The sequence below is a fragment of the Pteropus alecto genome, unplaced genomic scaffold (genome assembly GCF_000325575.1).
Source record: "Pteropus alecto unplaced genomic scaffold, ASM32557v1 scaffold86, whole genome shotgun sequence".
In the NCBI taxonomy this organism is placed as follows: Eukaryota; Metazoa; Chordata; class Mammalia; order Chiroptera; family Pteropodidae; genus Pteropus; species Pteropus alecto.
In genome coordinates, this window is record NW_006442109.1 from 16,103,337 (window position 1) to 16,125,455 (window position 22,119).

A 22,119-nucleotide genomic window follows, 5' to 3' on the forward strand; every position below is an offset into this window, starting at 1 on the left:
TTCCCCAACTCTTTATATTTATTTTCCATATACCTTGAAATCATCTAGTCCAGTTGCAGAAAAACAACATAAAATAAAAATGTTGATATTTTGGGGTTTTATTAAATTTGTATATTCACTTGATAGCATTGACATCTTATGTTGAACCTTCCTTTCTAAGCACATGGTATGTCTTTCTACTTGTTACAGTTTACTCCTAAATATTCGTTAATTTTTTGTTGCTATTATTTCTTCTAACTGGTTTTGTTTTTTGTTTTTGTTTGTTTTTGTTAATTTTTTGTATATTGAGCCTCTTTGTATCCATTAATTTTTTACCCTGCTACTTTACAGAATTCTTTTATTGCTTATAGTAGGTTTTTTTTTCATTGGTTCACTTGGGCTTTCTGGGTATATAATCATATAGTTTACAAATAGTGATAGCTTTACATCTACCTGTCCAGTTTTTATATCTCTAAAGTTATTTCTCTTGTTTAATTCCATCAGCTAGTATCCCAGATATAATGTTAAATAATAATAGGGATAGCTTGTTCCAGACTTTGGAGGGAATGCTTTGAATATAAGGAAGAGCATTCTTATCACCAAAAAAAAAAAAATCTTTTAAAAAATAAACTTTATGATAAAATTCCCTAGGTTCATTTAAAATATGATTCCATTCATAATGAACATCAATAAACTCAGGTATCTTCAGATGCTAGCCACTCAGGAGAGGTTCTAAGCTCTACCATCACTCCATATTTCCAAGTCACTGAAATATTGACTTACAGACAGTTCCTGGGTGATTTGTTGAATCTTCTGTCTCATTTCATCATAGTCGCCATACATTCGCTTCCTTACTTTTTCCAGAGTGGCTCTTACCTGCATCCCACAAAGATGCTAGTTAAAGATCAAGCTATAACATTTTCATGCAAGATTTCCAAATCTTTTAAGAAACTCTAATGAGAAAAGGGCCCCACAAAAAAAAAAAAATCTTAAGAACATGAAAATTTGGGAAAATGAGGGATAAGATCACTACCGATTTCTAGTTAAAAACCAAGGAAATTCTATTAAGAATAATAAACATATTGTGACTATATATAACTATAATTATTAAGAAACATTATAATTATTAATAAATATTGATTATCCAAATAATAAACTATGAAGAAAAATGTTTTGTTGAAATTCACCCATGACCTTCAAAACTACATTTGGGCAAAGTTTGCCTGTATCACACATTTTTACGAGGAGAAAAATATTAACAAATTGATTTCAAACATGTGGGCTAAGAGGATTAGAAAACCAAAAAGCAAAGCAATCTGTAATTTCCCTATCTCTGCTCTGACTGCCAAAGAGCAATTAAACGTCTGGAATATAATGCAGGGAAGTACAAGCCCTGGAGAGCCCATAAATTTGGAAGTCAGTTAATCAACAATCACCAATAATACACAAGGCACACGATACAATAAAAGTCAAGGTGACCCCCAAAACAACACTATTTACAAAAACACTATTTAAGATTCTCTATAGTAGTATCTCCAGAGGAGTCACAAGGTCTTAATTTTTTTTTTTAATAAAAAAATCTTACAAATAGTTCCTGTCTCCTCCCTTCTTCTGGTGCCCCTAGGAGGGACAAAAGCTCAGGGAGCCTCAGCTAGAAGAGGAGGTCTCACAGGCGCCCCCTCCAGGGAGGCTCCAGAACTTCTATTACAGGAAGGGCTCAAAGGCAGCAGTTTGGTTAGAATGACCTGTAGGGGACAGCATGGGGGGAATTGACCTTGAAGCTGTATTTACAGAGTTAGCATATATTAAATTAGACTTTAAAATAGACGTGTTTATTAGGGGTAACCAGATATTGGTGAAGATTTTGGCAGGGGTGGGGGAGAGTTAAGACTCTAAGCCTTCGCCTGATGGAATTCTAATAATAGAATTATTAGAATTGCCATTAGCTACAAACGTTTTGGGAAAACAAGGCCAAAAGCACAATTTTTCATTCTGGGCAGGCAGAATGGCTCTCATCCGTGGCCCCGAGATGGCTCTCATGCTGCTCACCAGTGGGGAGTAGGTGGGATCTTGAGCTGGGGGTGGCAAAATTGCAGGAAGCCAGCTGGGCCAGAATCTCTCAGAGTGAGAGAGGACAAACAATCCCATAAACATGCTTAAGAATGAACAGATCAAGGATGGATTTGAAACTAGCTACAGAAGATGGGACTTGGAAATTAATTATAAGTTGCAGAGCACGTAGATGTTGGCAATTCTTGTCAGAACCACCCCTGTAACCAAGGTTTATGTAATCCTGGTTCGCAACTGGCCTGAACCTGCTGTCATTGTCTTGGGAGATTTGTGACTCTCCACTCTGCTTAGAAAGTTTACCTCTAAAGCAGTGCCATGTTACCTGGGGCATTTAAAGGAGGAAGGACTAAGTATTTCCATGAGAAAAATACAGGGGACTAGAAATGTCCAAGCTGCTCCTATACATGAAAAATAAGAATGGCTAAAAACTATATTTAGGAGTTAGGATGACTGGGGACTTGAGGCTGGTGGTTGTCACACATACCCTGTGCGTTCGTGTACGTTTACCTTTTTTGGCTTTGCTTCATTTTCTCTGTTAAGCATTTATTATTATTAATTTTAATCAAGACAAGATTATTTTTTATTCCTTATAATTATACAAGTATCCAAAACTTTCAAGACATATTAAAGAAGGTGCCCAGATATTTATTATTTTTGATATTTGTTCTTTTCAAATACCCACACAAAAGCTAACAACATGACTGTGATTTATCTGCAACCCACTAAATAAAATGGGGTACACAGAGCTGAAGGTTTGACTTTAGGGATCCCTTATCAGCCCCATAATCTATACATGAGAAAACTGAAACCCAAAATGGGCAAAAGTTTTGCTGGGCCAAACAGAGAGTTGGACTTTGAACCAAGGTCCATGGGGCACTCCACTGCCCCCGCCACCCACGAGCACCTTCTAGTCCACAGGTCAGGGTTTGGGGACCATCAGTGTCAGAGCAGCTCATTTTCTCTATGTATGTAATCACTCTGAGTTGGTCAACAGAGGCATTGGTCAATCTACAGAGATCAAAAGAACCAAAAAGGAATGAAGATAGACAATAGATAGATGACAGACAGATTAAAAGAAATTAAAAATTTAGAAGAAAAAGCTCCAAAATGCTAACATCTGCTCTCACTGAATGGTGGAATCATGGGTAACTTCGTTTTCTTCTCTGTACATTTTTGTATTTTCCAAAATTTCTCAAAAGAACATGAGTTTAAAAGATAAGAAATACAATATTAAATACAAAGAAATGACACTGATTGGTCTGAGTTGAATAACGACTATTATAGTTAACTTTTCGGCATCTGTTTCAACCCAAGTGATTGGTCTGAACCACCCACGATCATCCCACTCCCCTTACCAGTGATGGGTCTGGGGATGGGCATGGGACCCAGTACTGGCCAGTGAGACATAAAGAGAAGCCTAATGGAAAGCCTCTAAAAATTAACCAGAGATAAGTGGCCTCTTTTCTTCCTCCAGACCCTGTCATGTTTTCAGACAATGCTATGAGCCTGAGGCTGAAGGAGGAAAGAACCAGGGGAAACTCAGAGAAAAGGACTGGCACCTGGATGTGCTATGCTTGGAGCCCACCTACCCCGAGACTATCCCACATGAAACAAATTTCCTTTTTGAGTTGGCTTTTCTGTTATCTGTAGCCAAAAGCACCCAAATGTGTACAGTTGTCCAAACTCATGCATTAGGAGTGTCCGATATAATAAGCAAAACCACGTAAGAGCTGCCATATCATACATAGAAGAAGAAAGCCTGAGCATTCTTACTTAGTAACATCCAAAAGCTCACTCTATACCTCATTGCAGAATTACACCTATACTTTTAACATTACCGTAAAGATATGTAGAAACATTTCCATCCAAAATGATAATGCTAAGAATTCTTCCAAAATGCCTTGTTACGTTTACATCAATACTTCCAACTCCACCCTATCACATGCTACAGAAAGAGTATAAACCAGAAATAAAAAATCCTTAAATGACTCACATCTTTGATGTAGTTCATCTCTTCTTTCAGCTGATTGGTGGACCACCCATACACCACCATTTCTTTCTGCTGATTTTGATCTGATCTTCGCACCACACCGTAAACAACCCCTTGCGGAAGTTTCCTGGTTGGTTCTCCATTGCTTGGATCAGGATGCTAAAAGAGGGTAGGAATAGAGAAAAAACAATGACTCTTTAGGGCAACTGAAAAAAGCTGTAATTGCAGGCCCACTGCATGTGGTCATGCAGGTTGCGCCCAGCTCTGAGGTGCCTGGAAGCAGTGAGAGAGGCCGGCAGAAATCCAGTCTGGCCTCTGCTCACCATGTTGCATCTGGCCTGGGCAGAGCCTGCCTTTTCCCTGGAGGAAGAGCACCTTTTTCTAATTTCTACCACAGCTCTGTCCACCCACCGAGCAGTGCATGTGCAGGGCCTCACCTTCCCAGAGGGGGCGCCTTTTTCTAATTCTCACAATGGTGCCAGATAGACTTGGGTTGTCCCCAAAACAAGAGCAAATGTCTGAACTCTGACAGCCTTGGTAATTCTGCTTTTCCCCTTATGTCGGTTCCTCTGTATGCCTTCAACCTCACCACTAAATATGTGGCCTGAAATGCATGTGGTTGAGATATTCAGAAGAAGATGGTGGCTGCCACCTAGCAGCCAAATTGTCCTCTGAGGTCAGGACAGATCCTGGGGTCAGCTCTGAGAAAAAGGAGGTGGAGTGAGCATACGACCTGTCATGAGCGTTCATGAAATAGTTCTGAAAACCAGGCAGAGAGGTATGACTTCACTCCAAAAGAATCTTCCTGCTTCTTAATTCCTTCAGTTAAAGCTTTGGTCAGTGTTGAAATGTGAAAAACCTTGGGAAGAGGTAGTATGTCCAAGTCCTAACATACTTTTCTAGAACAAAAGCTCAAGAGGCAGGAGAAAGGGAAATTAAGACTTATTGAGTACATACTATAAGCTAGAAATGTTCTCTGTGACATAGTGATGGTCCTCTCCACTTGATAGATGGGCAAACTGAAGTGTAGAGAAGTTAAATAACTTGCTTATAGTCACACATCTAGATTCGAGCCCAATTTTGTCTGACACTAAGTATACTTCCCCACACTGCAGGCTCTGTTAGAGGTAGAGGGACAGTATAGGGGCCTCTCCAACAACAAAGGGAAGGGGCAAGGAAAAGAATCAAGACCAGGAACTAAGATTCATAGACAAACTAGCCTCTGCCCAGTTTTTCCTGGGGTTGATCCTAGTACCTCAACAACCACAGTACAGAATCCTGAATTCCATAATGGCAACTCTGCTTTTTCGCTAATTTTTAAAGCACCATTGCATAAATTCTTCCCGTGTACTCACAAGATATTTTTTGACATACGAAACTGTAATTTGCATTTTAAAATCACTCGTTTGTAAAGGAATAATGAACGCTTCATGATCCCATTCCAAGTTTGTAAAATAAAGGAATTCTAGAAAGATACATGACAAACAGTGAGGACCTCTAAGGAAAGGACAGCAGAGTGGGGCAGGGGTGCTAAAGATCAGGATAACTTTCAATCTTTTCTTTATACCCTTTTGTATTGTTTGTTTACAATGTGAGCTTTCTAAAAAAAAAAAAAAAAAAGAACACATTCATTCATGATTCCCTGCCCTTCTGCACATACTTAGGGAGAAATGGGATATGAGAGGCTGTGACACTCTGCCTTTGCTTCCAGAAAATGCTTCCACTTGAGTCTCTCACACTCGGGTCCCACAGGCACTGAATGCAACGCTTGAAATTTGTACGTAAGTTGAAGTAAATGGGCTGTTAAATAGCTCTCAGTGTAGTGACAAGCTGGGATTAGACATCCCTGGGTTTATGAGGCATATAATTAGGAAGAGGAAAAGCTCTATGAAACTCCCCCTATTCCAAGAAACAAAAGCATGCTCTTTCAGTCACAGGCTCCACCTAGTTCCTGCAAAACAAGCTGATGACAACATAAGGCTTTGATGAAATGCATTTTTGCAAAGCAAAGGCTTTCGCAGGTGGATTGGCTTGCAGGAAAACGCTCAGGTGGCGGGATACAGAGGACTCTGCCTCCCTGCCCTCATTGGGAAATAGGGACCACCACCCATGGAGGAAAACGCAAACAAAGCCAAGGACAACAAGGCCTGTGAAACACTACTCTAGAGGTTGTGGATCTAAGTTATGCACAAAGAAGACACTGAAGATTCATTAAGTGAAAAGTACTGATTTTCATATCCCCAATTTTTGTTTTAAAAATGCGTGTTTGTGTGTTTATAACATTGAAAAAAGTGGAATCCAAACCGTTAGTGCCAGATTCCTCAGTAAAATGGAATTTTACTTTTTCCTTTATACTCCTTTGTACTGATTTTTTTTTTTTTTTGCCAAAAAGAAAAGACATTATTTTTGAATTAATAATTTTTAATTTCCAAAGAACTAAAACTATTACAAAGTCAGGTTCTAAATGAAAGATCCGCAGGGAAGGGCCCAGCACAGGGCCACCAGTGTGGGCCATTCCACAAGGAGAGGATGCCTGAGGTAGCACAAGGGGCTGCTGGGCGGTGACCGAGAAAGGGAAGGGACATTTATGAAGGAGAAGGGGGAAAACATTTGTCATCTAGCCACTTTATCATACAACATTTTCTTCAATCCTCACAATAATCCTACTGTGTTAATATGACTAGTTCTTCCAAGGTGGCAGCATTCAAGTGTCTGTCTACATCTTGCCAAAAGTAAGCTCTTTCCTTGACCACAATGCCTACAAAATAACTACGAGTCAGGAGAGGATGAGAACTCACCTCTTCCTGGGACCCTGGGACCTCAGGGTCCCAGGCCATCGGGAAGTGGTGGGCTCAGGATGGGGCATAGTCTCTTCTGGCCTCTTGTGATCCCTCTCCCACTTAGCCTCCACTCCATTCCAGCCTCTCTGCCTCTTTTCTTTTCCTTTATCAGCCAACCTCTCTCTTAGCTCGGGGCATTTACTCAGGCTATTCTCTCTGCCTGCAGGGCCCAGTGATTCACATGCAATGAGTTTCTCAATAAATATTTGCTGAATGAATATGGAACTTTAGAAGTTGGAAGAGGTTCTGGGAACTACCCAGAATATGTAAATAGAGTCCAAGGAAGGGGACATCCTTCGTTCTTCATAGATGGAGGAACAGGGAGCTGATGCTTTTGGTCCGGTGATAAATCTGATATCCAGAAAAGCTGCAAAGGAGTTGAGACAACTTTTATTTTCACAGCATCAGTATGCTTTTGGTCAAAAACTGAAGAACATAGACAAAAAATGAAAAGAGTTGGTACTTTTGTCACCGTGTGGCTGAATTTTTCTCCACTCATATCCTTAAAATAGCTCCCTTTAAGATAAATATTAACTTTTTAAGCATGATAATAGCATTGTGATTATAGCAGGAGATAGTCTTTATCTTTTAGAGAAATGGGCTCAAATATTTATGACATCTCAGGGTGGAGGAAGTAGATGGGGTGTAGACAGGGCAGGACTGATCGTGGGTCAAGGGTTGCTGGGGCTGGGTGAAGGGTCAATGATCCCTTCCACACTTCAGTCTCCTTTTGTATAGGTCTGAAATTCTCCATAATTATATTTTTAAAAATTTCTTTATAATGCTACTTAGTATTTTAAAAAATCAAATTTTAAAAAAATGTACACTAAGCCTACTAAAAGCCTCCTGGCCATGAAGCAACACGAGGTAAAATAATCCTGTGAATAAAAGCCCTAATAAATGCAAGGAATGAAAAGAAAGTTACTGCTGAAAAGGGAAGAGAAACAACCAATAGAAAGGCCATCGGAAGCCCTGCATGAAATGCAGCAGAATTAACAGCGGGCAGAATCAGTAAAACAGAATCTCTTCATTAAACTGTTCCCTGGAATGTACTCCTGGCTTAAAATTTACTTACAGGCTCATGCTATGGCTGTTTTCCCTAAAGATATCTATAGCGGCCCATGCCTTAGAAGGAAGGAGAAACTACAGAAAAGTAACTCAGCCTAAATTCTTGCTGTAAGAGCCTTAATGAGGCCAGTGACAGGTGACCATATTCTACAAACCAAAATATATAATTTTACAATGAGATAAGCTCTACAGAGGCAAAGACCTTATCTGTCCTATACACGGCTCCATCCTTAATACTCAGCATAAGTAGATGCTCAATAAACACATTTTGAAGGAAGGAAGGAAGTGGAATATTTAGAATTGGGTCTATGCAAGAATATTTTGAGTGTCTGGTCATCCCAGACACTGATCTGTGCAAGGAAGAAAGTCTCTTGGTCAAGAAGGATTCTCAGGGGATAAAGAACAGCAGAAACACTGTTTAACATAAGTCCGCTGACAGTGGTAGCCTGGCACAGCCAGCTCCTGGCCCCGAAGGCCAGGACAGGCAGCTGGTCACACATCCAGGCTGCCAGTATGACTTAGATGGACCATAACATGATTTCAAACTAGAAGCCGAGTTATTTCCCAAATGTCTTGCTTTGGACCTCATCTTCCAGCCAGAGGGCAGCAGCTGACCCAGGGACTGGGCATCCTATCCATCTTGCAGGCAGAGGACGTCACTTTCAGGAATGTGCCCTGACCTGTCCAACCTGTGCGTCCATCTTAGCAAATTACTGATCCCCGGTCATTACCCGCACTTGAAGGGCCTTTGCATAGCCTGTTAGAGAAACAGGGAGGGAATAGGCAACCCCGGCTCCTCAGAGAAATGGAAACCATTGGCTTATTAAGATATTTGTTATTTCTGACAGTCTCACAGACTGACTAGAGACCCCTTCCTAAATAAATTCATTCTTGGGGAAAAACCAATCGTTTGAATGCTTAAAGATAAGAAGCATTCTTATCTAGCCAAGAAGAAATCTCGAAGAGAGTGTAGTTCTGATGAGATCGTATCCTGATAGGAGGTAACTTCTTAAAGATATTACTTTATAGCTTCTGAGCAGACAATAGATGCTTATGCCTAATTACCCCTGGGAAAAAGAGAAGAACATCTGTGGGGAAAATCAGGAACTTCTTTTCTGGAACCCAGTAGTACAGTACACACCTTAGGTAGCGTCAACAGATAAAATGTAAATATCCTACACAGACTCTCCCAGATGGGACAAAGCAGGCAAGCTGACATTCCTGTGGCAACCTGGCCCAGTCACAGATCTGAGTTGGAATTGCAAACCCACTATGTACTAGCTGAGTGGCCCTGTGCAAGTTATTTACTTCCCCATGTTTTAGGATCCTTAACAGTAAAATGGGGATAAAGCCATCTATCTCAGAAGGTTGTTCTAAGAAATACACAGACTAATATACATAAAATACCTACTATGCTGTTGGGCAGACCAGTAGATCTTGATGGATTCTATTATTAGTGGTAGTATCTACATTCTGAGTATCTTGGTTCCTACTAAAGTCTACATGTTTGTTTGGATGCTTCTGTCTGTCTGTCCACCTCTCTTCTTGTATCTCTTTGCTGTTCTCATCGCAGTCGTCAAATCTGCTCTGGCAATGAAATGCTCACCCCTCAACTGGCCTTTTTTTTTCTCTTCATCAGGAGAGAATCACTGAGTCTCAGAAGGTTAAAAAAATGTGAAAGAATCATGTCGTCCAGGGGCTTTGTAAACCAGCCCCTCCTCAGTGTTTAATTGAAGTCGTGGGGTAGAGGTGGGTGGGGTGAGGAAGTGGACACTGCTGGGACAGTACACAGTCCTGACATATTTGAAACCACAGCCACTGCATTTTTACTCTGTTACTAGTGGTACTTTACATATATTGATTTGAATAGAGTTCCACATCTAAAGAAATTTGGGGAAATGCTGGCTTTAGGCTAAGGTCTCCATTTGCTAGAAGAGGAAACTGAGGCCCGTAGAGATGCCTTGACTGGTCCAACCACTAGGGCAGTCGGTGAATAAGCCAGGACTAGAACCCAGGCCTCCTCCTGTCCCCCTTGAGGGGCCATTCTCTGAGAGGCAGATGGAGTCCTGCACATGATCACCCAGGGCAGCCCCAAATCCAGCTGAATCCTGGCAGCACACTCCCTCACCTGGCAACAGCTGGTGATGTTGTGTAAACAGTCACACCAAGACAGGAACTCAGCAGGCTATTCATCCAGGGCTTTTAAGGGAAAGGGAACTATAAAACCCAAGGGCAAGGGTTTCCTCCTTTTCAACATTTACTGGGCTATGAAAGTTCCCGACTTTTCATACATACACATTTATTTGCTCTCCCTCACTCAGAGTTCTCAAAGGTCTAGAGAGAAACAGCTTCTTTAAAAACACAGTCACTAAAGGACACCTACAATGGTGGGATGTTAGTAGCTACTATAAGTATTATCTGCTTCAAATTACTTTGTCAATTTGCAAAAGACATCACGATCACACAGACTCAGAATCAGTAGAGCTCAGATCATATTCACTAAAATTCAACTAGGAAGTGAGACTCTGATTCAACATTATAAATCTGTAATAACTGGTGTTGCTTCTGTCTCTCATTTCTGTGTGAGTGTGTGTGTGTGTGTGCGCGCGCGTGTGCGTACACATGCCTAAGAATACACTGCATATAGATTTGTATAGAAATATGGATACATACATTCACAAAGTTATTTGAAAATGATAGGGGTTTAATTTCAAAATTATCTGCTACCAATTTTAATTTTAATATTCGACAATTTTATAAATAGTATATTCTACATTTATCAATTTCTCAACATAAAATTTGTGCCCACAAACTATTCACCATTTTCTCTCCCATATGATTAAACAAAATTACAGGGCTAATTCATCTGAGTTGTTAATATAATTTAAGGTGATAATATTCTACAACGAAATATTATGGGTTGAACTGTGTCCCACAAATAAAGACACGTTGGTGTCCTAATCTCCAGTACCTCAGAATTTGGCCTTATTTGGAGCTATGGTCAAGTTAAAATGAGGTCATTAGAGTGAGCCCTAATCCTAATATGACTGGTGTCCTTATAAAAAAAAGAAAAATCGGATAGAGACAGACACACACATGGAGAAAACATCATGTGAAGATTGGAGTGACGCTTCCAAAAGCCAAGGATTGCCAAGAGCCACAAGCTAGAAGCAGCAAGAAAGCATTCCTCCCTAGAACCTTCAGAGAGAGCAAGGCCCTGCTGACTGACAGCCTGATCTCAGACTTCTATCTTCCAAAACTGAGCCAATAATACTTTTGCGGTACTTTGTTAAGGCAGCCCTAACAAAATAATATAAAACCGAATCGTCATCATCAACAGTCAATCATTAAGCACTTAGTATGTGCAAGCAGGGAGCTGGGCTCCAGGGAGACAAAAGAAAAAGATATCACCTCATTTCTATATGAGTGTATATACATGCAGAAGTATATGTTGTACACAAATTTCACATATGGGCCTTCTTAGTGGAAGGTGCCTACGTACCAAGCAAGAGGTGCAGCCTGAGTATCCAGCAGTTCAAGAGACGAGATAATCACCAAAGCATGGGGCAGGGCAATCAAGGAAGATCTTGGGAGAAGCAGGCCTTGATGGGCAGAGAAGACATGGATAAACTGAAAGACAGCTGGGAAGAGACGCTAGGCCTGGGCTAGGGCCTTAGCAAGGGTTCTGAGGAGGAAACAGATGCCATGGGTTTGAAAGGCAAGTGAACCTGTCTGGTGAGGGCAGATCAACCAGGAAAATAAAAGGGAGATAATATAATAGTGAGGTGATTTCAGATGGGCTGAGTAATCACTCAGGAGGACTAGCCAGTGGGCTCTGAGTCCTGCGACCCAACTAGTGGTACCACATTGAAACTAAACCAAAATACTGATATTTTGGCAGTTGTTTTGTCATAACAAAATATAGTTTTGTTTAAAAGGGAAGATATCATCATCTTCCTCTTCTCTCTGTCTTCATCTGCCATGTCATCTGAGAGACAGCCAAGGCCTAGGGCTGAATCTCTCAGGTAGATTGTTTGGGGAAGAAGGTTCTACTACAAATAAATTATCCTAGAGAAGGAAGGATCAGGCTCTAAGAGGGAAGAGGGGATTCAGATTCCAGTGAAGGGCAGAGAATTTGGTGCAGGCACCTGCCTTCCCCGTTCCCTCCCATCTCTCCCTCTCGAACCCTCACGTACTATCTTTGTGTTCCTCTTAAGGTCCCTGCCTCATTTCCAAGATGACTCCAGCAGAGTCCCCTGGAAGCAGATGGCTCTGAGGGAAATACATCCTATGAACAAATACAAGACAAGACACTCATTCTCGCTGCTAATCAGGAAATGGGAATGTGAGAGGACTTGGGATGCCTGTTCTGATAGGGTCGAAACATTTTCTAAATGGGTATATCTATGTTCCATTCAAAATATTAATGCAGCCTAGAACTTTCTGGGTATATCTGTTTACATAAATGACCCAGATGTCATATTTTTAAATAGTGAAATAATGGTAACACATCAATAAAATATCTGTATTCTGCATGTAAAAATACCACCATGTCAAGAATACTGAAAACTGGCATGGCCACCGGATGCAGCTCAGGTGGGCAGAGCTGGCATGTGGGGTGAGCATCCTCCCCAAAGAGGCAGCTCCAGGTATGTAAGGATGAGCTCTCCAAGGTAAGGTCAGGCAGGGACAAGAGGCGAGGCCTGGCAGTATGGACAGAGGGATGCTCAGATTTATGGAGAAAGACATGATGACATCAAAAAAGATGCAGCAGGTATAGCCCAAGAGAGAGGAGGAGATGCAGGATGGGCAGTTCTAGGAAGGGGAATGACTTCAGAAAGGACCACAGGAGAAAAGCAAAAACAGGAACCTCTGGGTTTGACATTCAAAGGGAAGTGATTGGTATTTAATCACTGCCTCTCTCTAATCAATACTATAGACCAGACACTTCGCATATATTAGCTCAGTTACTCTTCACAACCAGACATTATGGTGCCTACTTTAAAAATGAAGAAACTGAACAGCAAAGACACTAAGTGTTTGGGAGCTCATCTGAGGCCTGAAGAAAGCAGTTTGGGGCAGCTGACATTGTCTGTAAGAAAAGACTAAAAGCAGGCAGCCTCCCACATCCACCCCATGAAAACACAACTCGAGTGAAAGATGCTGCCTCTGTTGTGATTGCCTCCAAAAGCCTCCAAACACACCATCATGAAGCCAGGCAACGTGTACCATGTGCCACACCCCTCCACTGTGAGTAAATCCTCTCTCTGATGATTTGGGAACAATGGATAGAAAAAAGGCCCAACTGGCAGTGGTGTCTATGTGTGGCCGGCTGTTCCATGGCATTTCAAGTCCTCAAAGTACACTAAGCATCTTCCATGACTGTGGGAAAGAATAAGGCTGGCCCCGCGCTCATATGGCCACAGCTCTGACAGGGCCCTGGAAACCCTCCGAGAAGTTCTGCTTCATCAGAAGCCACTTGGGCCATTTACAGCTTCCTGCTTCCACTTCCGAGCGAGCTCCAATCCCTAGCCTTTGCATACTGCAGACGCCCCACCAAATGAACCAAAGTCATCTCACCGGGAAGGGTCATCCAGAGTTCCTGGATGGAACTTGTGTGGGCTACAATGTCCCAGGAAAGTGCAGCCATGCTGAAGGCATGTTAGAGGAGGTGGCATCCCCAGGGCCTCCTCACTGGTGCATACCTCTGGCTCCCAGTGACTTAAGACCAGGAACCCAGCCAGGACTGGTGATGAAATCACCTAGGACAGCCTCACAGTTACCACCAATGCCTTCAAGTGCTGCCACCACCCAAGGATTCAGTCCTGGGGACTCAGCCAGCCCCAATCCCCTCCTCTCTACCCCAGTTCTTCTGCAGTGAGTCACCAACACATCTCAGACGTGCACTCACACCTGGTCCACCCAGTGTAAGAAGCATCATGGCGCACACTCCACACCTGCAGTTTCTGCCCTGTGCTCCTGGAGTTCTCAGGTGGGAGGGCGCCTTGGGGTGTGGGGTGAAGGGAGACGGAGAACTTTGGCCCCATCAGCACCACTTTTGCCTCGATCATATATAAGGGTTCAGTATAACATTTTGATCAAAAGAAAAGAAAAAGAGGGCCTTATTGCTTTAAAAAGTTTGAAAAGCACTATTTAAGACAAACAGGCAAATCAGTACAGAACTTGACACAGAACAACTGTGCCTGTTTCTTTAGAAATACTTGATTCTTCTTTAGCAGTAACGTGCCCTCCAGTGCTTCACAGCATCGACTGCCTCAATGTCAGTCAGCACTAGAAACTCTTCACAAACCTCTCCCAGGCAAGCATGGGTCAGCACCAACAGACCTAATTCCCCACTTCCTCTACCATGCATATGGGGGCAGCCACCAAGGCCTTTGTCCTGTCACTCACTCCAGCTTGGGCCCCTTCTTCAAAAAGTGCTCCTTCAGAGTCCCCATGTGCTAAGCTGCCCACGTGCCCTTGGACACAGCCCAGGCCCACTTCTCTGACAAACCTTTCGGCTCTAAAAGAGATAGACAGGCAGGGGATCAGTTAGGGCAGAAGGGGACATCAACACAGCAACACAGGGCCACACTCAACCCTGGTTATCAACAAGCGTCCAGTGGCTGAAGCCTGGCCGTCCCCACACTCTTTGGTTATGAGCTTTTTACTCCCAAACTTTTTCTTTGGAGAATCTTCAAAGCTACAAAAAAGTTGAAAGAATAGTTCAACTACATAACCGAAGTACCATTATCACAAGTAAGAAAAATACTATTTATTCAATGACATCTAATACATGATTCCTATTTAAAATTGTATGATAACCCTAATTATCTTTTTTGGACTTTATTTTGACCCACGATCTAATCAAGGTTCACTCATTATATTTGATGTTGTCTCTTTAGTCTCTTTCATCTCCAACAGATCATCTTTTTTTTTTTTAAATAAAATTGAATTTATTAAGGGATTCTGGCAAATTGTTTGATAGGTAGTTCTGCTTTTTGCATTTTTCTGCTTCCTTATCACAATATTTAGTTAAACAATTATGGCATGACTATTACATAGGTGAACTGTGTACTCCTTAATCACAACACTTCGAAGTGTATCACTTGGTTGAAGAACTAACTGTCAAATTGTGACACTGTCCCTTTAAAATCAGTAAGCAATCTGAGGTATTACTTTAAAACTTTGTGAATATATTGTTCCACAATAATCACTCACCAATTAGTTTTTGCCTCCATTGAAGACCCAACCTAAAGGTTACAAAATAAGAGATTTTCTAAATTCATCAGCTGATGTGCTATAAAGAAGAGGTCCCTTCTTCTCCTCTTCTCTCTCTCTTTTTCTATCACTCTCCCCTTCCTTGATTATTACTATATACTCATGAGAGGTTTTTTGTTTTTTTTTTTTTAATTCTAATGTATCATAAGCCATTACTGTCATTACTCTCTTTGATGATCAAATTGTTCCATTTTTGCCAGTGAGAGCCCTTTCACACCGGCTTCTGGGTCCTTTGATGTGACCCCATTCGCCTTTGAGTGCTACCTTGTTTTCTAGCACAGATATCCCAGGTTTCACCTGTATTCTCTCTGCTCCAACCTGGAACCAGCCAGTTTGCTGGATCCTTTGAGTGGGGCTCATCCTCTCTCCTTCAGCAGATAAGCAACTTCACATTCTCACACCTTGCTCTAGTCATAACTGCATTTTCCTTCTTCCTTACCTCCTTTCCCTGCCATTCATCATTTGCATGAGCATCGATAGCTCTTTGTCCTTGGTAGAAAGTGAGGAGAAGGGTATAAGAGAAGGGTAAGAGAGACAAAGACTCAGAGTAAGCATGAGAAATCATTAACCATTTACCAGTCAATGAAAAGCTTTCTTTTTTATAGATGACCACGTGATTGGTTAATTCCAAAGCAAGGCTTGTATTTTGAAAAGTCATTGCCTTATGATTCAATGTATGAAATTTATATATTATATCATATCATTATATTGTTTTAGTGCATGTTTATACGAATGCATGTACAAGGAAGAGTACCACCTGCCCCGTCACTCCTGTCCCCTTCTCTTCCTTTAATTGTCTCCATCAGCACGTACTACCTTCTAAACTCTATAAAATGTACTTCATTTTTTAACTCTTATTCTCCTCTCAATAGTATATAAGTTCCTTAAATAACAGGCATTTTTTTGTTGGTTTGCTGTTTGTTCACTACTATACTCGCAATGTCTAGAACAGTGCCTGGAATATAGTAGGTGTCCGTTAATTATTTGTGAATGAGGAAAATGGCTTGCCTAGGACCACAGGACTAGAGGTAAGCAGAAGCTGCTATGTATCCTTTAAGCCTCTGCTTCAATGTCACCCCCCAAGGATTCAGTTATTCCCTTCCCCATGTTCCCAGAGCCCTTCTTACACTTCTGGATCCTAACACTTGAACTATCACAACAATGTGGTTTCCTTATACGTCTGTCTCACTTGAAAAACTTCAAGTTCCTCTAAGGCAAAGACAAGGTCAGACTTATCTTCATGGCCCAGCACTTAGCACAGCAGCTGGCACAAAATGTCTGAACTTCTACCCGCAACCAAGTGCCCTTGCCACATGCCAGAGCTGCCTGCTGGGCTCTTCCTCCCCAGGCAGCCTCTCCGCCAATGAGCTGGGCTCCAGCTCCAACCGCTGAGAAAGGCTCAGGCCCCACCGGAAGCTCACAATGGGCCTTTTGACTCCACGGGACTGGGCTCTTTCAGGAAAAACACATTCCCTACCGCAGCACCTGTCACTAAAGCCGGCGTCCCTGCAGCTTTTAGGCAACACAGAGCCAGTGTTCATCAAGAAACAAGAGCAGGGGCACGAGGCCAGCAGAGCCAGCCGGGCAGAGCGGTCTGACTTCTGGGAAGATAGAAGAAAGGGTGGCAAGGTCGAGAGGGCCTTTCATCAACAGAGTTGCTGACATTCAGACTCTGTGAATAGACTGCACAGAGGACGGGAGGGGGAAGGGGTTAAAATAAAAGAGTACAAAGAGCAGGACTAGTCAGAGCTTTGCCTCAGAGATGGCTTACTTGCTCTTTTCTTTCAACCTTCTTTTCACTTTGCTCAGAAACTGGACTCTCGGGAGGTACGGTGAGCCGTAGTCTGCAGACATTTGCCTAGGAGAGACAGAGAGAAGAGGCCAGTTAGTTATAAAATCACGTTTTGGGGTAGAAAGAGCTGGGTGACCTAGTGCTTCTCAAAGCCAGTTTCCCTACTTAGCAATGTGGATTAATCATACCAGTCACACAGGGGACTCTAAGGGTAAAACCAGTCTTTGCCTGGCCCATCACAGGCACTCACTATCTTGCTAGTCAAAACAAAGAAACTACTGAGTGGTTTCACAGCATTCGAACAATTTTTTTAACAGCTCAGGTTCCATAAAAGTATGTATGGAATGATCTTATTTCCTATGCATACGCCAAAATACAGCCAGAGGGATAGAGGCCAAAATACACACAATGGTGATTGGAGTGCCAGGATACTTTCTACTTGCCTATAAATTTTTACAATGGACATGTACATGTTTAATCACAAGTTTTTTTAAAGTCTCTGCACCCATGTTTACAGCAGCATTATTCGCAGTATCCAGAAAGTGAAAGCCAACACATACATTCATTGATGGGTGAATATACATGGAATGAAATAGTATGCAGTCTTTAAAAGGAAGGAAATTCTGACAATTCTGACACATGGATGAACCCTGAGGACATGCTAAGTGAAATAAGCCAATAATACAAAGACAGATACTATATGATTCCACAGATATGAGATACCTAGAATAGTCAAATTCATAGAGACAGAAAGTAGAATGGTGGTTGCCAGGAGCGGAAGAGACAAAGGAATGAGATGTTATTATTTAATGGGTATGGAGTTTCAGTTTGAGAAGATGAAAAAATTCTGGAGATAGATGATGGTGATGTCACATGATAGCTATTTCACCCTAAAGTCACAGCCTGGCCCTGCTGTGACAGTTCCTAGGGAGAAATGATCCTGCCATTAAAAAAAAAAAAAAAGAAGCCCCAAGAGGGCCCCAGCAGCGCTCAGAGTATCCAGCCCACCACCACGTAGACTCGACTTACAGGAGTGCTACTTGCCCCATTACAGATTGATTTGTGTCCCCCTAAAATTCATGTGTTAGAATCCTAACCACTAGTACCTCGGAATGTGACCTTATTTAGAAACAGTGTTTTTACAGAGGTTATTAAGTTAAAATGATGTCAGAATGATAGATGTCATTATAAAAAGGGTAAATTTGGAGACAAACACACATACTGGAAGGACACCATGTAAACAAGCCAAGGAGAGAGGCCTGGAACAGATGCTTCCCTCGCAACCCTCAGAAGGAACCAACACTACTGACGCCTTGATCTTGGACTTCCAGCTCCAAAACTGTGAGGCAATAAATGTCTGTTCAAGTTTAAGTCGCCTGGTTTGTGGTACTTTTTACAGCAGCCCCAGCAAACAAATACACCCTCCAACCTGGTTTGCAGGGTCACGAGTCTGCACCAATCCACAGGGTGGACCCTGAGCCAAACGACTCTGCAGCTTAGAAGCCCGGGGTGGGATGGGACTGTAAAAGACCACTTAAGGTGAATAAGTGAAGAAAACAAGATGAAATCAGCAGAGCTAAGCTGACAAAATGAAGTCCGTAGAGTCAAGCTGAAAAAACTGCTTTAGACCAAATGGGCTGAAAAATGAGGAGTAGATTTTATCTTACTTTAACTAGCCTGAGGACTTAAAACTTTTGAACTTTTCAGTTGTGCATCAATGCCTAGAGACAGACAGAGATATAAATATAAAGATCCTATAGATAACTTTCTAATTACCCTTTGAAGGGCTTAAGGATATTCATATGTCCAGATCTCCTGACATCCATTATCCAGACAACTGGACATCTAGAGGATTATCATCTCAGACCAATCTAGAGGATAAGAATAGAATACAGTGCTGATTCTTCTCAAGAGTGTACTCCATAAGAACTCTTAACTTTGCTTTCTTCTTCGAAACACTCTGGGTATTACCTAGTTGTGTTTCCAATTTGCAAACCCTAAGACCCTTGAGTAAAATTTGGCCATTTTAAATTTTAGCAAAGCCTCCTGATTCATTTATACTTGATTGACACTGTGAAGGAGCCTCCAACACCTAACAATGTAAATGGCAGATGGGAGCCCAGTCTAGAGGCAACGTTTTCCATGCACAGATGAGAAAGCCCGTTTGGGACACGTATTAGCATTTTCACACACACCATCACCTCCCTCCAAGGCATCCCATTTTGCTATGGCACCTTTAACTTCCTGATGATCAACTTACACCTTCCCCCTAGAATTTCTACCTAACAGACCAGGGAGCCCTCAGGGGCTGCAGCAGAATTTCCTTTTCTCCAGACAGGCCGCCTGTCCTCCCAACCTCTACTCCTCTGGATTAAATAACCCCACTTCTTTCAACCACACAACTTGATTTCAAGATCTCTCTCCATCGTTACATTCCTTTGGGCAAGTTTCATTGCCCAGTGAGTAGAGGGCTATCTGCCTCTTATGTGGCCCGCTTTGCACCAAGCCTTCAAAGCGCACCACCAGTCACGCTGGCCAAACAGAAACCAACCATTCCACGGGTTGCTCTCTTAGCTGACAGGCAACAACACTGATGAGAATCTGAGCCTTTCCAAAGAAAGGCAACCCTCTGACTTCAGGCCACCTGAACTGGTTGAAATCAGCTGGCATCAAAGCATAACTCATACCAGGTAGGCAATTCAAGCCTATTATGCTCAATCATCTTCTCTGATGGGCTGGATCTAATCTGCAGCATAATTCCGCAGAGAAAAGGAGGTGCTTTTCTGCTGCGCCACATCCCATACACACACGTGTGTGCACATACACATGTATACACACATGCACATATGTGCACAGGTGCACATACACACAGGGTCCAACACCTACTAGCTATGTTGACTATGGGCAAGTTATTTAAGCTTTCTGAATATTAAGGGCAAAATATGGATAAAAGGAAGATGTCTTGCACACAGTAAGCCTCCAAAAGTGTTAGGTATTTTTATTATTATCTAGATATTATCATCATCTTACAAACTCCAAAATAAAACAGGCCTACTTGATTTCACAGTTCTGCTTTCTACAGAAATAACAATTTGGTCAATGGATCTAGTGGGCACTAGCACAGTCAGCGATATCTCTTTGTAGGTGGATTGCCCTAGAGAGGTAATCCCTAATGGCAATAATTAAAAAAACAAAAACAAAATCTAAAAAACTGAAGCAGAGACAAGGCCGAGAGGGGTCTCCATGGGTCCAAAGTGAGATGTTCCTTTCCCCTGCTTGAGCCCATTCTTCGTCTGTCCCCCTAGAACTTAGATATCCCTCAGCACACTTCCTATAGCTCCCACTGGGCCACGTGTACCCTGGGGTATACAAAGCCACAGGATAAATAGAATGCATTTCCCTAAACTATCAGTTTTATCTGGTGACAGATAATGAATTAAAATAAAATGAACCTATAAAATAAAACATCTGACCTCAATCATATCTGGCAGTTGTAGCAGATGCTTAAGGCTACACTCAGACCCCTGTGTCAAGCATTTCCTCTTGTCATTAGACGAGCTCTAATGGAAACGCTAGGGAGCATTCTTCAATTAGTCGTGACCCACTGACAAGTGACTGTACAGAAGCAATTTAAGCTCGGCTTGGAACAGGATCAGACACCTTCCTAATAAGACAGCCAAATGTATTGTCATGTGAAAAACAAGAAAGCTGCCAAAAAAAAAAAAAGTGATGAATAATCCCATTTGGGGGGATTTTCATAGATTTATGGGAAAAAAATATCTTTAAAGAAACACAATCAACTGGTGATGGTGGTGATGATCTCTACGAAGTGGAATTTCTGTGTTGTTTGCAACTATTCCAAATTTTTTAACTAAAATAATGATAGTAGTAATAATAGCACTAATAAAGACTGAGAGAATATATCAGAAAGATAAAAAGAAAGAGATATCAATCCTTCCAAACCCATGGGGCTGCCTCAAGAGCAGCAAAGAGAACATCCCAGTGGTCCAGAAGACACTCTGAATTCCTTAACAGAAGCACTAAGAAAAGTGACCCCTGAATGCACCCACTAGGTGGACCTGGTACAGTTTATCTCTATTCATTCACTTTCGGGAATCTCCCCATGAGAAAATCCCCCACTGAGTAAAATCAAGGCAGTGTTTCTAATCTCTCTTAGGATCTGGTGATGCTGATCTCCATGGTTTCCTGAAACTCAAACACTCAATACTCAAAGCAGCCCAGGCTGGGCAATAAGGTACTGAGAGGCAGGTAGGGGACTTTATTCCCAGAGGTTTCCACAGTGGCTGGCCCAGCCTTGAACAATGAAGAAAGCTGAATCTTACTTACCCTGAATACCACTGCTATTACACCAGCCGTTCCTACAAACAAGGGTCCCTTCCAGTGGATAAAAGCAGGAAGATGGACTCAGTGTATTTCATCACTCAGCTACTGAGCACCCACTACTTGTAAAATACTTTCAAGATGAAAAACAAACAAACAAAAACCAGCCCTGCCTCCAAGGAACTCAGAATTCAAAGGCACAGCCAAACAAGGTAATCCAGAACACGTAGTATCACCAACACAAGGTCCTGAGAGACGGGCTAGATTGGTGAGTAAGCGTGGTGGAACTCCACTTCCTGTTCTCTAATATTGGTTCTAATACCCACTAGCCATGAAACCTTTAGAAAGCCACTCAGTCTTCAGCTTCAGTTATCTTAGTTGTAAAACAGAGCTAACAATACTGCAGCACCACTCTCAGGATTGTGGTAAGGATTAAATTAGCTAATAGATGTTAAGGGCTTAGAACAGTTTCTGGTACATATTAAGTACTCTGTAAGTGTTCTTTCTTACCATGGGAACAATCATCTTAACTGGAGGTAGGATGGTTCTTAGAGATGACATTTAAGCTAGATACAGAAGGACAGAAAAGACTTTTCAGGTCAGTGAGGTTTGGAGAATCCATTGTTATAATAACAAACTACCAGGCAAGGTGCTCATTCCAGGATGGCCAAAGGCAGAGAAGCTGGCCCGTTCCAAAAATGGCAAAGTAGACAATATAGTAGAAAAATAGGCAGAGACTAAACTAGCCATCCATGAAT

The 22,119-nt window shown here is 42.0% G+C and overlaps 1 protein-coding gene across 2 annotated transcripts in view; it reads right to left on the bottom strand.

Moving 5' to 3' along the window:
- Positions 1 to 22,119, bottom strand: part of MYZAP (myocardial zonula adherens protein) — an 87,421-nt gene that overhangs the window by 58,902 nt on the left and 6,400 nt on the right. For both annotated transcript variants that reach the window (XM_006920326.3, XM_015596086.2), the window contains exons 2-4: positions 17,000 to 17,086; positions 4,043 to 4,198; positions 763 to 855 (exon numbers count right to left, since the gene is read on the bottom strand). In XM_006920326.3, the coding sequence (XP_006920388.1) occupies positions 763 to 855; positions 4,043 to 4,198; positions 17,000 to 17,086 (336 nt within the window). The remainder of the gene's footprint in view (positions 1 to 762; positions 856 to 4,042; positions 4,199 to 16,999; positions 17,087 to 22,119) is intronic.